At 42.8% G+C, this 16042-nt stretch overlaps 1 protein-coding gene across 2 annotated transcripts in view; it reads left to right on the top strand.

The window, feature by feature from the left end:
- fam13a (family with sequence similarity 13 member A) overlaps window positions 1-16042 on the top strand; it is a 60404-nt gene that overhangs the window by 18036 nt on the left and 26326 nt on the right. For both annotated transcript variants that reach the window (XM_052083618.1, XM_052083619.1), the window contains exons 9-14: window positions 1674-1715; window positions 1802-1969; window positions 3294-3486; window positions 4891-4958; window positions 5148-5190; window positions 11065-11185. In XM_052083618.1, the coding sequence (XP_051939578.1) occupies window positions 1674-1715; window positions 1802-1969; window positions 3294-3486; window positions 4891-4958; window positions 5148-5190; window positions 11065-11185 (635 nt within the window). The remainder of the gene's footprint in view (window positions 1-1673; window positions 1716-1801; window positions 1970-3293; window positions 3487-4890; window positions 4959-5147; window positions 5191-11064; window positions 11186-16042) is intronic.

The following is a 16042-nucleotide window of genomic DNA, read 5'->3' on the forward strand; positions in this document are numbered from 1 at the left end:
AACAGTGTCATCGTCATTGAACGCATGCATGCACACACACACCTAAAAAAACACGTTCCCACCAGAGCACAAATTTCACAAGTACAACAGCAAAACACCAAACGGCAACATGCTGACCTCAAAGCAGATTTGTCAATGTCAAGATGACCCTTTTCAGTTGAACTTGTTAGCATCTGCGATATTGATTTTTACGTGGGCTTTGTGTTCAAACCTGACAAATTATTTCATCTCATCAGTGACACAAATTCCACTTTATTGACTGCCTGTAATTATCGGCGGTATTCCACATGCACTCACGACTCCCATGGTCATCACTTCCCCTTGAAAAAAAATGCTCGCTGATTTTACGAGACGTAGATTAAGTCATGTTGGTTGGATTGACTTTTTTTGTTGTTGTTTTTTTTCCCCACCACGTTTGAGTCATGATGGAATGGTTCCCCTGGCCTTAAGAATACAAACTGGTCTGGCCCACTAATCCCAACACGAATTAGAGCGTAACCTGTTAACATACAAACGGACACATGTCGTTCACTCCATCCCTCGTTCCCTCGCACAACGTCCTCGAATAAGACTCCTTGCACTGATCTCCACACACACTTCCACAGTCAAATAGTTACTTTAACTTTTGCCCACCAGTTAATTATGTTTTTCCTGCAATGAGTGGTTGAGCGCAACCTTTGAGGGTCCTGGCTAATAAACCACCGTGGTGTAACGCGGGATAAGCAGAGGAGCGGATGGCCCCGGTTACACAATACCCAGCCTGATCAAACAACGACTTTCCTACGCTCTCATTCAACTTGCATTTTTAGCTCTCACTCAAGGGCAAAGCAAAGCATTGTTTACAGTGTACGATAGACTACCTAAAGGTTACATACGCAAGGGTGAGGGGGGGTTTAATCTCGACACTTCACAGCAATTAAGGGTCAAAGGTTAAGTCAACATTGGTAAACCATTAACCTGTTTACGTTGCTTTCACCCAGCGTTGTCAATGGCTGAACTATTCTTAGCGAGTCGGCATTTTGATGTCTGTTATCATGGATTTATTTATTTATTTATTTATTTTTAAGGGGTCAGTGTTTATTGGATTGCTGATACAGTGTATATATTGGTAAGATGTAGCCAGAATCTGTCACAGTCACATTGAATGCTGTCGCTCCCTTCTTGTGCTTTTTATTGTAAACGCTGATGATTGTGGAATTTTTTTTCTCAAGTCACGCGACATGTGTGTTATGTAAGACTTGTCGGTGTGTTGTGTGCCCTCACGTTCCGAGAAACATTAATGTTTTGGCAACTGAAAAAAAACCCATTGTAACTAAAATTGGAACCTCCTACGCCTTTGTCAAAGTCAAGGCCCGGGGGCCAGATCTGGCCCGACATATCATTTGGTGTGGACCGCGAGAGCAAATCAAGCATGTCAACTTTTCGATGATGATTGTTGAAGCTCTTTCTTTGCCTTTTTTTGTAAACAGACTGACTACATACAACGTAAGCAATAGCATTCAAGATCCATTCATCATAATGAATCAAATTTAAAAAAAAGCACAAAATCCAAATCGTCATTACAGTACTGACAGAAATGGATGTATAAGGAGCCACGGTGGAGGAGGTTGAGCATTTCTCAGTTTGTCTTGCATGAACTCGGCCTCATTTGCTCCTTCTTTTCCTCCTTTTAGTCCTCACGGCTCTCCCGTAGTTCGCTCGCCTGATGCCGTCAAGTAAGTCATATCTTGTCCGAGCACATGCATTACTTTATACTTGCCTCTGGGGAACGTTTACGGTATGGTGATTCCCCTCTGAACAGAATCCTGGACAAGACCATCCGTTCGACAGTCAAGCAGCACCTCTTTGATGGCCATCGGGCATCAGATGTCGGAGAGCTGACCCCGCGGCAGCTTCTAACGGCGAGGCAGCGACGACGTCACCGCAAAGAGCAGCACGACGACAGCTCCGGACAACTAGACAGAAGCCGGTACGGCAACGAGGATTTGATGCACCGACACTGTCTTTTTTTAAATAGATAGCTATGGATTAGGGATAGATATTTGACATTTTAAAGGATATCAGCATCTGCATTTTTTTTTAATTCCGACATCCGATATGAGATGATTTTAAAACTTTATAATTTAGGCACTCAAACAAAGCCAAAATGCTGGGACCTTTTTTTTTAATTAACGAAGACAAGTTCACTTTTATTTACTTAGAGTTATTGTTGATGTATGGCATTTTCCATACGGCGCATCATATTAAAAGGCGTCGTGTCACTTCTGGATGCTATTTCTGTATATAACACATTCACAAGGCGCATTGTAATACTGGAGGCAGGCATGGTAACACGTACGCTGGCCTAAAAAAAAAAATCCAGTAGCTTGCATGGACGCCAGCATAGTTTTTAAAAAGGCAGCGGGAGGAAAACGGAATTTGTGCTTTATTGAAGTATTTAACATGTACCGTACCTGCGTTATTTATTTATTTTTGGGGGGATTAGTCCTCATCCACAAATCCATCAAAGTCCTCATCTTCTGAAAAGCTCAAAAACGTTGCAAGCAGACACGTTAGCCCAAGCATCCACAATCCATTCACAAATTCTTGTCTTTCGGCATAGAAATCACCATAGGTGGCTGTTTCTGTCCATTATTTATTGTGAAAGATTATAAAAAAACTTTTAACAAGTTGAAAACCTGAAAAGATGTTCACCAAACACATACTTAATTGCACGTAAATAGTTCCTACTGTGGAATATTTTCCATTTTACAACCAATAAATAAAAATATCAGTCATTGGCCTCATTGGCTGCTCATAATCGGCATCGGCCCTGAAAGAATACATGCTGGTCTATCTCTAGTTTAGATAATTGCGGTCGTAAAGCTTGAATCCTTATCCAGGCAAGGAGAAACCTGTTGAGCATGTGACATAATGTCACCAAGTGCCCAAAGCTAGGTTTTCGAGGATTGCTTCCTGTCAAACTAACCGCGCCTCAGTCAAATTAACGCTCACCAATGGCACATCCACTAGTCTCTTCTCATTGCGTCCATTGGGACAAGTGAAGTCACCGCTCTAATAAGATAAATCTTTGTTGATGGACACCTGGTGGAGATACTGTTGACCGGGAGGAGACGAGTGCATGAGTCAAGCACCGACTGCACCAAATGTCAATACGACGTGTGGACGGTAAACAGAATTAGCTCGGAATGCTAAACAACACAAAGGCTATAAAATGCGTGCTAGTAACTCCACATTGAGCTTCACAAATACCAGAGCGCACGCAATGTAGACCTCTTTCGTTCTCCTCACAGAACGGACACCAACAAGGAGAACATCCCAACATTAGCAAGAGGGAGCAGCTGTGTTAGAAGCCTGAGAGAGGACGTAGGCTGCGTTTATGTAGGCTCACGCAGTGGGCAGGGTCCTCAGGTGGTGCGAGCACCAAAATCCAGAAAGTGGAAACACAACCCGACGCTGGTGCAGCTCAACCAGGACGCACACGCAGTGAGTTTTCCTTAATTACTGGTCACTGTACTGTCTTATGATCCAAAATCTATTAAAAACAGGACATTTTTTTTTCCTTTGGTATTATATAAGGAGTCGAACCATCCCTGCTCATACAAAGATGCAAAACCTGACCGAAAACATTTCACAGTGGGTCTTTGATCTTTGATCTCTAACATACAATATCACAGTAGTAAAGTCAACATGTGAAAAAGACTATTCGTCGAAAATACAAATCAATCAAATAGTATTAGTAATACTTTTGAAGACTTATAAGCAGCATAGCCTGTAGTGTCTCGAGTAGGGCGATAAATGTAACTCACTACAGTGGGAAGGACAATTATTAGGCCTTAAATATTCATCCATCCATTTATTTGTAGTGCTTATCCTCATTAGGGTTATAGGTGAACTGGTGCCGCTCACAGCTGACGTTGGGCCGGAGGCGGTGTTCCGACTGGGCTGGTCACCACCTATGGACAATTTAGAATAGATGTGGGCCAAGTATGGCCCGGGGGCCACATTCGGCTCGCCCCCATTCTCTGGCAGTCTCTCAGAGTGACCCTGAATTCAAACTAAAATGCCAAATATGTGGTGGCTTTATTTTGAAAGTTGTGTGTTTTATGCGCTGCGTGTGGATGCTAGTACAAGCAAGGTAGCTAGCAAGAGCTTGTGTATGCACTCTTGCCTAGTTAGCAACGTTTTCCCACCCCTCAAGCAATTATTTTTCCAATAAAAATATTGGCAAAAATGGTGGTCCTAATGTTAGCAACATTTGTATTTCCCCCACGGTGGAGGAAAAGGCCCAAAAGATTTGGCCTGATAATTTTGTATGCAAATCTTCTGCTTATAACTCACTCTATCTTCATCCACCACTATCAATACTATACTTTCCTCTTATCTATATATTTGGGAGATTTGAGCTGGCAGTTAGTTCACAAAACTAAAGTTATCATTTTGACCTTGTAAATATGTACTTTTAATGACCCCTTATTCCTTCCCTTATGTAGTGTTTTGGTTGAGTCGGCGTGCCTCTACCGGGACTTGACTCCATGCCAATGATTTATGGACTGTATATTTCTATTTATTTATCTATATATTTATGATTTAAGGTGCCCTAAGCATTTTTTAAAAACTTTTGTGTCCATATGGTTTTTTTTCCAAGTCAAGCCAAGTCAAGTCAACAGTATTTATAGAGCACTTTCAAACAGCCATCGCTGCATACAAAGTGCTGTACATGGAGCGATTTAACATGCACAATAAACAGTAAGACAAATCGGTAATAAAGGCGGTAGAAATCACCAGACAGTAAAATCGAGAACAAATCTAAATTCAAGCAGTCCAGTTCACATGGGCAGTGAAGTGGAGGTCCCGAATCATAATGAGAATTTTGTTTTCCCATCGAAGGAGTCTGCAGGCATGTCGGCAACCTTTGAGAGAACCAGGCCCAGCCTCATGGAGCCCTATAAGAAAAGGTGTGCGCCTCCAATTTTTCTTTGAAAATGTGATGTCATGTCAATATCCTGTATAAGTTTTAACTGTTTTTGGTTGACGAGCATGTGGCTGCCACCTGCAGATCTCGGCAGAGCTGTGTTTATACAGTACACTGATCCGCTGGACAGAATCTGACATCAACATATTTTTTTTTCCGTCACATTTTCCAGGAATGACATCTCAAGAAAAGATGACCTTCCTTCTCCCTCACAGGTACGAACGCGCTCTCGCTTTCTGCTACGCTGATGGGGGTGGGGGGGGAAAAAGAGGCCCGATGATCTCAGTCAGAGTTATGAGTGCATCAGAACCATAATAGAAAATCTGGCATTTATCCACCGGTGCCTTTTAATCAGAACTCGGCCACGGTGGACATTGCCGCGTTCACACAGCGATGTTGTGACATATGTCATTGACATATGACCTATGTCACTTTCAACACAGTAAGGTGGGGGAAGCCCGCCCCTGATACCATGTCGATGTCTTTAACACAGAGCAGCGACAGTGAGAAAAATTCAAAGAGGCTTATTCTTACAGAGATCCTGTAAAATCTATGCAGCGATTTATGCATCAAAGTCATAACCGTAAAAAAAACAATCATGCTTTCAATGCACGTGTTAAAACTGACACTCTCTTTGTGGGGTGCATTGCCAGGTCGACTTTGGCTCCATATTCTGTGTCAATGCTGGGGTCGGATAATGTTTCCAAAAACAACAACAACTACAACAATTAAAATCGGAAAATGAACAGGGCAAACTGCAAAAGCAATATTTATCTATTTTTGCCTTTGACACAGAACGAAGTGGAATACTGTATTACAGGACCATGACCTACAATCGGCATAATTCCGCCTTTCGATCATTCCCGTGCACTCTGTATGTTTTTATGTTGTTGTTATTTGGAAAGGAAATGCACATTGATGAACACCGGTACAATACTTGTGTGTGCTAAAGTTACCGATAAATAGGGAGGGAAAATCCTGGCATTTACAGGCAGTGGAAATGTATTTTTAGCCTTGTACACACACAGATCCGGTAAAATGAACGCATCAAAGCCTAGCGTAGCCACAACATGACCTGCCTTTCCAGTATTCCCCTACACATAGGTAGTGTCCTGCCTCTGTTATGACACCGACACTACTTCTGAAGATGAAAAATTGCTGAGCTAATATAACCGCACCCCCTGACCCCACCATTCGATGTTGGATATCAAACAGCAACATGCAAAAAATAAAAAACGGAAAAATGTTTGCTCCAAATGGGACTCAATTTTAGCCTCATTGGCACAAGGTCCACGAAATGAATGCATGACAGCTTTTTCCCGAAGAAAAATGCCAGCTGTCGCAGGCTGTGTAAAAGTGCGTTGTGACCTCATGTTGTCAGCTTTTTAATGTACTCGTGACAGCCCTAGATTCCGCAAATTTGCATGATCATCGTTGTAATAGAAGAATCGAGATTGAACAGCTTTCCTTTCACACAGAGCCCTGCAAAGCAGTATCGTGCTGCAACTCGCAGGCAGTGTGAATTATAGTGGCTTCTGTTTAGCTTCTTTTGAATGGAAACTGCAAAATTGCCACATCAAAGACGTCACGAAAGATCAGGCCTTTTACACCAAACCCAGTTACACAGCAACACGGCATTCACAATCCGATAATTCGATCGCCTCGTCTCAAAACCGGGTATCCGTGCGCCGCAGCTTCGTGGTTTGCAAAATCATTTGCACTTGTCATATCGTTTAAAAGTGCCTGCTTACTAAAGCGCCAGTAAAACAACCACAATCAAAAATTTTGTATAATTGAATTCCACAAAAAGGGAAAGGAGAAGAGTCTGCCCCGCCTTTTCGGCATTCCTTAACAACAGGATTATCCTAAATCTGACCCAGGAGCAGTTTGCAACCTGCTGCACTTTTTTTTTTTTTTTTAATTGGCTCGCCATATATTCTGAAAGCCCAACTTGGGGATAGAAAATGAATAAATGGATGTTTGATGGTTTGTGAATGCTACAATCAGTGCGGCGTTCGACCTCACCCCGGTCAAAGTAAGTTGTTTTTGTAGGCAGCAGGTTTATGGGAGATTACGGGCGACGACATAATTGTTATGGGGCATGATAGGGCACGAGGCCAACAGACGACCTTATCAAGTCTCTGCAGCTGTTTGGTGTCGTGTTATAGGGTTACACCAAATCACACAACAATTACAAGCGTCAAAGTGGCCCTTCTCATCAAAGAGGCACTCCCACAATGCTTTGCACCTGCTCGTTCATCATTCATGTCAAAGTGGACCGGGAACTAGCAACAATCCACAATAAACATTGTCTCATTATGAAGAGGCCAACTGTTGTTGGCCTCTTCATTCCATTTAGATGCCAGTCGTCATTCATCGTTTTATTTGAATACTAACTTTTGGTAGGTTGGTTACAATCGAAAGTTGCATCTTATCAGCTTCCAAGTGGTACCCCCATTTTTTTAACCCCTCATTTTCCCACTTGTCTTGTAATTCCAATCTTCTTCTGTTTTTTCAAATCTGAATGAATGCAGATTGACGCCACCCGCTTGTGTGGAGACGCATTTCTTATTTTTATAAAAATTGTTTTTTAGAAACCAATTGACTGACTTTTTGTTGTTGGCTTTATACCGGCACAACTTTAGAGACCAATACAGCTATGGCGCTGTATGGCAATATAATTAGAAATGTCCTATTTAAATAAAATAACATTATCAATATGTTGTAAATACTATTTAAGATTTTTTTTTTTGAAGCATCGCTTTCATTTTCATCTGTGGTCAGCTGTTACGATTTTTTTTGTTACAAAAAAGGTCTATTATTATAAACCAACAAAAACATAATGAATTATTTTTTTGAAAACAAATTAAAGTTCGGAGACAACCATAATGCATCCCGTACAAAATCACCCTTTTTGTTTTGTTTTAAACTACTTTTCATCCATCCATCCATCCATTATATTCAAAAATATAAAACAAATAGAAATTATTTCACTAATTTTTTTTCATTAAATAATTTAAAAAATGATTTGGATAATTTTTTTCTTTTATATATAATGATTATAATTTTGAGGATTACAGCAACCAAAATGCCCATATTCACAACCACCATAAATGTGGATATTACATAAGAAAGGAGTACTGTAAATTGATTTTTAGAATTGAAATTAGGTTGGAAAATACTTTCCAGGAGGCAAATTGTCATGTTATGAATGAAATACTGGATTCCTATAATCTGTTTACAACTCGACAAATTTATTCCAAAAGGAATTAATTAGGGCAATTCTGTGGGAAGTTTTTTTTTTTCCTCGAGGAGTAGCTCCAGTATTTTTTTTTTTTACCGGACTACGGATGACTATTTGCCGTTGAGTTGCTCAGACAAAATTAACTTGAGCAGCAACACCTGGCTTTGCTTTGGGGTAAGACACACGATTCCCACACAACAAAAATTTCGTTAGCGCCTACTAATGAACCGAACGGCGCCTCGCTCCTTTGATTGTGCGCAATTAAAACCCACACAGCCCCCGTGAGGCTTTAACGCGTCATCTTGCGTTGGAGGCAGTGTTACGTCAAAAAGCTTGAGCGACATCAATAAACGGCAGTTTGCTCCTTCTTGAAACCTTTTCTCGTTGCTTTCTATGCAGGATGCTTTATCAGATGAGAATGATTGACTTTGTTGAATAATCATGATGGGATTACAGAGAGGTGCAAAATGCAGGATTCTCTGGGGAGTATCAACTGGGATTAACGTGAGCGCAGATGTCGTAGCCGCACACACACTCACACATACACATACACACACGCACAAACGCATTTGCCCCGAAAGCAGCATTACGTCATTGGGAGAAGCCCAGCTGGTACAACAGCAGGGTAAAACGGACAGTGCTACACACGTGTCTCTTTGACACTCTTGTCGAAGCTGGCATTTTTCCAACCCCCCCCCCCAGTGTCGTTCTTCTGTGGAAACATACACGGAATGTGGGGTGCCCAGAGTTGACCATTATTATTATCCATTCTGCCCCTGCTAGGGTAGTGTCAGAGTGCTCACAGAGCCAGGGAGCCATGTGTGTGTAAAATAGGAATGTTTCAAAAAAAATTCCCCACTGAGAGCCACATACAGAAAAATGGAGGAGGTAGCCCACTGTGCGGTTTATGCTATTGCTAGCTGGTTCAACGTAAAGTAGGCTGATTACAGTTATTATAGTTTTGAGATAACTAGCAAAATAATTAATCCAGTTCTAAAATTGAAAACAAAAATTGTTCGAGAAAGAAAAAAATGAAAATGCTCATTAAAAAAAACAACTAACAAACAAACATTTTACGTTCATAACACAAACTAAAATTAATTGTAGTTACTGAAAATGTCCTTCATATTCGTCGTCTTTGTCAGTTGATAAAATATTCATTTAACTGCATTTATTTGGGGAATTGCTGCACATCCACATTTTCTAAAATTATGACAGGCGTAATCACAGACCGTATGTTATGCATAGAACACTTGCCACCATGTGGCAGAACATGCAGTTCAACTTGTGTATCTTCCCCCCGATGTAAAATATGAGCCTTGACTTTCAAACACTGCCCGACAATGTGGCCTGTATTTAATTTTATACGATGGTGGGGAATTCAAATCAGGATCCCAGAACAGCTTGTGTGGTTCCCAAGTACGACAACGGGTAACGGGATCCAAATGCGACCCTTCCAGTAAGTAGCCTGTGACATTTAGGGAGCTCCTGTCGCGCTGTGCCCTCATCTTGTTTTTCCCTAAAAATAGCCAGTCCCACACCCAGAGACAGAGGAAATGGGACGCTATCAGTTAAGTGCGGAGTGGACACGCTCTAAATGCACGTCTAGCTCAATGCGTGCGTTGCTTTCCCGTATACACTTCCCTCCGAAAGTATTAGAGCAACATTACCGATTCCTTTCCTGTTGCTTTTCTGCAACAAACTTTTGTAGTCTTGTGATCCATTCCAAGGTTTCTTTTAGTCCCTTATAGGTGGCATTTCAAGTATGTTTACACAAGTGGAGAAGAACCGTTCTCCCCGTCGCCTCTTTATTTGCCTACACCTTGTCATGGTTACACAAAGCAATGCGGATTTATACCTGCCATTGTTGCGTGTTTGGCATTCAGAATCCCGCATGCGCCCCCCCGTTGGTAGATGTGCTCCCACATCTGTTTGTGTGAACAGTCGCGTTTGTACCTGTTCTGAAACCTGCAAACCTTTTGTCATTCAGGCCCAGAAAGTAGCATCTCACTGAACAGCGAATGTTTGCGAGGCTAGCAAATGTTGAACTCTGCCGAATGTTGGCAAAAATTAGGAGGTCGCCTCTGTCATGAGCGACATTTCGCGATGCTTGGAGACATTGCGTGGATGTTTAGGAAAGTGTTTGTGGACTAAAGATGGTGACTAGTTGACTAGTTGGGACGGCTTTCCAAAGATTAGCAACTATTCGTCACTGCACTGTTTGGAAAACCTTTCAGACCTTTTTCCAACTCCTGGAGTAGCAAGCGAATTTATGGGCCCAATCCGGTGAAAAGATGAGCGAATCTTCCCCAGCCTCTATTTGCGTCTGTCCACTGTTGAAGTTGGGTTTCAATAATACGGAAATGAATTAATTGACAGATCCAAAATGAGCTACTTTTGCAAGTATTTCGAGTGGAGTGTCGGTATGAAAACGTGGGAGGCAAGATGGAGGACCTCTAGTGTAAATGCTTCTTATCTGAGACGAATGTTTGTCCTGATTAAAAAAAAACGCCCGTCAGCCTACGTGTGCTGGCTCACAAGCTGTCTCCTTTTTTCTTTTTTTCTCCCCCCGACTTCCCTTCGGCACCCCTCCCCGCGGCTGCCGTTGCGAGACAAACAAGTCGTGGGTGTGGAAGAACCCTCCCACACTCTCCCACCGCAGCCGCAAACAGATGGGCGTATGTTTTGGCTGGCCCCCTGGCGGCCAATGGCGAGCCGCGTCGCCGCCCCCCCCCCACCCTTTCCGAGGCGAGCTTTTAAGAACAGTGTGTGCGCGTCCACTAGGAAATCCGAGCTCAAACCGAGCGCCTTCTGTCTCTTCGCCCCCTCTCTAATGGTTCTGCAGACGCTAAGGATGAAGATCCAGGAGTCGCCCGTCGTGGCCTGCGGCGGCGGGGAGGTTTTCGATCCCGAGCGGGACAAGGCGAGCTGCGATGACGTGCCCCGCCTGGACAGCAACTGGGGAGGTGAGGAAAAGACGAAACGCGCTCTGGTAGCTATCTAAGCCACTCGCTCGCGTGCTGGTTGGCTCCCGAAAAAAAAATCCTGCAGGATTTAAATTGGCAATGATCTTCAGAAGCATGTGTAGTAATGCGGAATAGTTTTGCTGTTTACATATCGCCTATGCACGTTCCACTCTAGTTTTGTCGTCTCTCCAAGGCACGTGACCTGCATGCTTACTGGGGGAAAAAGCGGGCGTATTGTATTTATTTATTTCTTTTATCGTATTTATTTTGAACACCTCCGGGTATTGCGCTCGCTATGCTTCCAAGACTGGTTTGACTCGCTTGCGGTTTGGAATAATGAGCAACAGGTTGATGACGCCACGTGTTTAAAACCCCTGTTTTCCAGGCGATGCATATGTTTGGCAAAACTGTCCACTTGAATTAAGTAGCATCTTGGGAAGGGGTTTTTGTGTGTGTGTGTGTGTGTGTGTGTGTGTGTGTGTTGGGGCAATAAGTAGCAAGGCTGTGTGGGGGGCTCTCTAGTGGCGAGCTGAGAGGGGGACGTGCACTTTTGCACGATGGGCTCTCGATGAGTAACCAACCAACGTTTGTTGCGAATGCTCAAGCTCATTTTCGCAGTTGCGTGACTTCCATATTGATCGACTTATTTACACCATTCTGACTTTTAAATTCTCCTCATTCAGGGTATCTCAAACTATTTAGTACTTTAAAACCATCCACATTTTACATTCAAATAATTTGCATTGAAACGAATGGAGAGCGTGTCCTTCTAAATTTTACCACATATTCGCCTTGAGAATATCAACTCGGTCAAGGACATTTTGAGAACCAATTCCCAAATGTATTTGATGTATCCAAGATGTATTTTATATATTCACCCCTTTTTTTCTACATTTCTACACTGACATGTTGTGACCTCTTGAGCACATGCAGTACCTGCATATCGGTGGCGTCAAGCCCTTTTTGGGGTGTCCAGAAAAGTGACTATTTTGGAGGTACATGGTTTCATCCTGACACAAGCGAAATTGAACACCTCATTCTACATTTCTTGTCCGATTAAAATCGTTCCAAGTCTCACAGTCTACATTTCATTGCATTTCAGTCGGTTTCAGCTTTTTCACCATTCACTTGCAGTTTCTCCCGAAATGTTACGATTAAGTTATTATATTCTATAAGCGCTTGGCGGCTTCTCTTCTCTGTCTTTCATGACTGTTACAGTTTTAGAATTGCACGGGTGCAGGGAGGGCGGGGAGAGGGGGTCAAATGCAGGCCATAGGTTACCCACCTTGCGCTCGTGCTGCAGCGGAAGTTGTTGACCGCTGCCGGGCTTGACTTTGTGTGTCTGCCTCAATGTAATTTCTGACCTTATGTATGTCGGAGGATATGCTGTGAGTCGATCCGTTAGAGCTGCGTTGTTTCTCAAATCGTGGTCACTTGAAGTCACCTGAGAAACCCGGAATTCTCCATTTGGAATTTTTTTGGTATTTTCAAGTTCCAAAGTTAAATGGAGGGCGGGGCTGTTGAAGCATTAGGCAAGTGTGTTTTTGAGGGGAGATTTGCATAGCACCCTGTAAGTCGCTATGTTCGATCGTAACTACGTAGTGAAGTACCAGAAAGTACTTAGTAAATACCAACCACGTAACACGGAGTTAAGTCATAATTTGTTGAAATTATTTGAATGGAAATACTTTGACATTCTCAAAATAAAACAATGAAATGAAAAACTCCCAATCGTAATCTGTCGGGATCGTCTTAAATTTTGTAGAATTTGAGAAACACCAGGTGTGTTTAAAAAAATGGTGCTGTATTCCTTTTTTTGTGGGGGGGGGGGGGGTTGTTGTTTGTAATGAAAACAACATTGCAATCCTCTTTCCAACACTCTGCAGAACTACTAGAATGCTAGTCCGCTCTCTTTCGGCAACCCAACCTTGTTGCAGTCGAGGCACGTGACTCAAACTTGTCAGTCCCAAGACTGATGCAATACAACTCCACAATTGGCTTCATCAGCTAACTCCACTTTTGATGCCTTTCCCTGTGACTTTACAGTGGGATGCAGAGTGAAAGAAAATTCATATTGTTTCACAGTCTACTTAATTATTTAGCATTTTCGCTTTCTGAAAATAACAATCGTTATGACTTTTGGGCACCTTTTAAGGCTAAGTGGTTGGCTCCCAAAAAAGGGTGGAGCTAGACACGCTGCTTTTTGTTGATTGGTTGACACGTAATTGTCACCTTGATCTGAAACGTTCTTGTCACAATGTCAAGACCAAAGAATGTCCCCCCCCCCCTTGTCTGGTGAATTCATTTGCGCTGACTCAGCCGTGCTGCGATTGTAGCTTCGCGGCCCGTACCGCGCACCGTATGCAGACGGCGTGCATGCGGGAGACACTTTAGTCCCAGTCGACTTTGTGCCATGACCGTCCCGGCAGTCACCTGTGCTGCATCTTTGTACGTCTGCCAGCGGAGATTTGCCGCCCAAAGCCTCCCGTTGGCTGCAGATGCGCCAACCTGCTCTCGTGTGTTTGTCGCGTTCCATCCGAGTGGCACTGAAAGCATGTGTGTTACTAAATATGGCTATGTTTTTGCCTCAATTTACCATTTTTACATATTACGCAGAGCAAGCTTGTTGCGTGAGAATCCCCTGTTCAGATAAAACTTTTAAGTCGGACTGCTTATGCTATTCCTTGAAAGCAGCTTTGTTTTCCGTACAAGTTGGGAGCTCTGTTTGCATTTCACCTGAAGAGCTCCCTAATCACATCCTTTTCAATTTTGTCTTACCATTTTTTTCAAGCCTACTTTTTAAAAAAAACATTGTTCTTGCATATATGTGGTTTCTGTGGGTCATCCAAAAATATTGAAAGTCATTAAATGGATTTTGTGAAAATGAATGTATTAAATAAAGTATTAAGACGCATTAAATATGATGTACAGGGGCATTAATAAAGAAACACAATTTTTACGCTGCGGGATAGCAGTGAATCAAGTGGTTCAGTGAATGCTGTTTTTTTTCCTTTCTTTTTTTATTTTATTTTTTTTTAAAGATCACTTTAAAAAAGTGTCCGTGTGTGTCAAAAAATTGAGAATACATATGTTGGACAAGTAAGGCATTCCCCCGCCTTTTTTAAAAATTCGGATTTCACTTATTTATGTATTTAAAATCTGAAACAATGTTTTATTTTTCTGTCCGTTGTCCAGCGACTAATTTCTCGCTCCATCGGCTGCAGTACAGTATATACGCCTGCGAACATGTCCGAACGTGTCTGCCGGAGTAGTCATCACAATGACCTTTCTGGTCTGCATGGCAACGTGCTTAAGTGTTCTGCAACATTTTGTCAACCTTTAGCTAAATGGCAAGCTGGCATGTATTGTGTTTCATTCACACACTTCATCTGGACGCCGCTGATTTGAAAAGGATTCTGTGAGCGATGCTAACGAGGACATTTAGGCGCGACAGCTTTTCTCCTGTGCGATGAAGGGCACGTGCGTACATGGAATTCTAGGAAGATCGAAGCCTCCCGCTTCCCCGGGGCGAATTTAAGCAAAATATGCAGCTCCACTTTTAGGCCATTCGTATTTTCCCTGCTGTGAACTGACACCTTCAATGTTTTTCCTGATGCTTGACTTGTTTTTCCTCTTTTTCCATTCCTGAGCATGGGCGGGAAACCTGCGGCGTTTTGTGTGGAGTCAGGTTGGGTTCCCTTTAATGTGTAGCTTTTGCACCCGGATACACACACACTTGATGGTGAATTTGTCGCCATGTTGACGCCCCCCCAAAAGAAGGTTCGGATATATTTATGTGTGCGTATTGTCCAAACAGTACAGAACATTCTGCAAAAGGCACAAGTGTATAAATGCCACATCATCTGTCGCCGGCTCTGTTGTGTGAAAGACGCCACAAATACACCGTAGCGGTGTTTTCTCTACAAGCTGCCGCTCTCTCCGGCGCACATGTACACATATTTAATGCCCCGCCATATGGGGCGAGGTACTAAGAGAACAAAGCGTACCTCTCAGCGGGGGGTGGCGCCCCTGACATTATCCCGCCGAGAAAGCGCCAAGCATTATTAATAGAGCGAGGATTGTCAGTCGACATAATTACGGCCCGGGCGGAGACAAGTGGATAAACACAAAATAGAGAGACAGAAAGTCCCAGTGGAAGCTTTCCCACTGGAGGTCCTGGTGGGGGTTAGTTGTGTTTGCTGTCCGATGACTTTGCCAGCAACGGAAGATTTAGCACGCTGCTATGGGAACACTCGTTCCTCTTTTTGTCTTTGAACACTAGCAGTGAGGGAAAACAAGCGCAGAGGGTTTGCTTTTTATCTCTTGACCGTGCTCCCACTGGACAAAAATGTTCTCATTCATCCAGCTAAAGAGTCCCGAAAAATATTTCTTATAGTAGCAAACACTATCAAGTGATGCACGTTTCAGTTGAAAGCCTACCCCGGACTTGTAATATACAATATATTAGTATAAAAATTAACAATAACACCCAGTACCAGCTGTTAGTACTAGTCCCATAATGTTCAGCTTTTTTAGGGTTTTTTTTGTTTTTGTTTTTTGAATTTACCTTTTTTCGGGGGGGGGGGTTATAACTTAAGTGTGTCCAAAAAAAAAAAAGATTTCTCACAGCCAAAATAAAAATTGATGAAAACATCATAATGAAGATATCCAACCATTTTCTCATCCGCTTATCCTCACAAGGGTGGTGCTAGAGCCTATCCCAGCTGTCTTCGGGCAGTAGGCTGGGAACACCCGGGACCGGTTGCAGCCAATCGCAGGGCACACGGAGACGAACAACCATTGCACTCACACTTACACCTAGGTACAATTTAGAGTGTTCAATCAGCTTGCCGTGCA

Source organism: Hippocampus zosterae, chromosome 13 (genome assembly GCF_025434085.1).
Source record: "Hippocampus zosterae strain Florida chromosome 13, ASM2543408v3, whole genome shotgun sequence".
NCBI lineage: Eukaryota > Metazoa > Chordata > Actinopteri > Syngnathiformes > Syngnathidae > Hippocampus > Hippocampus zosterae.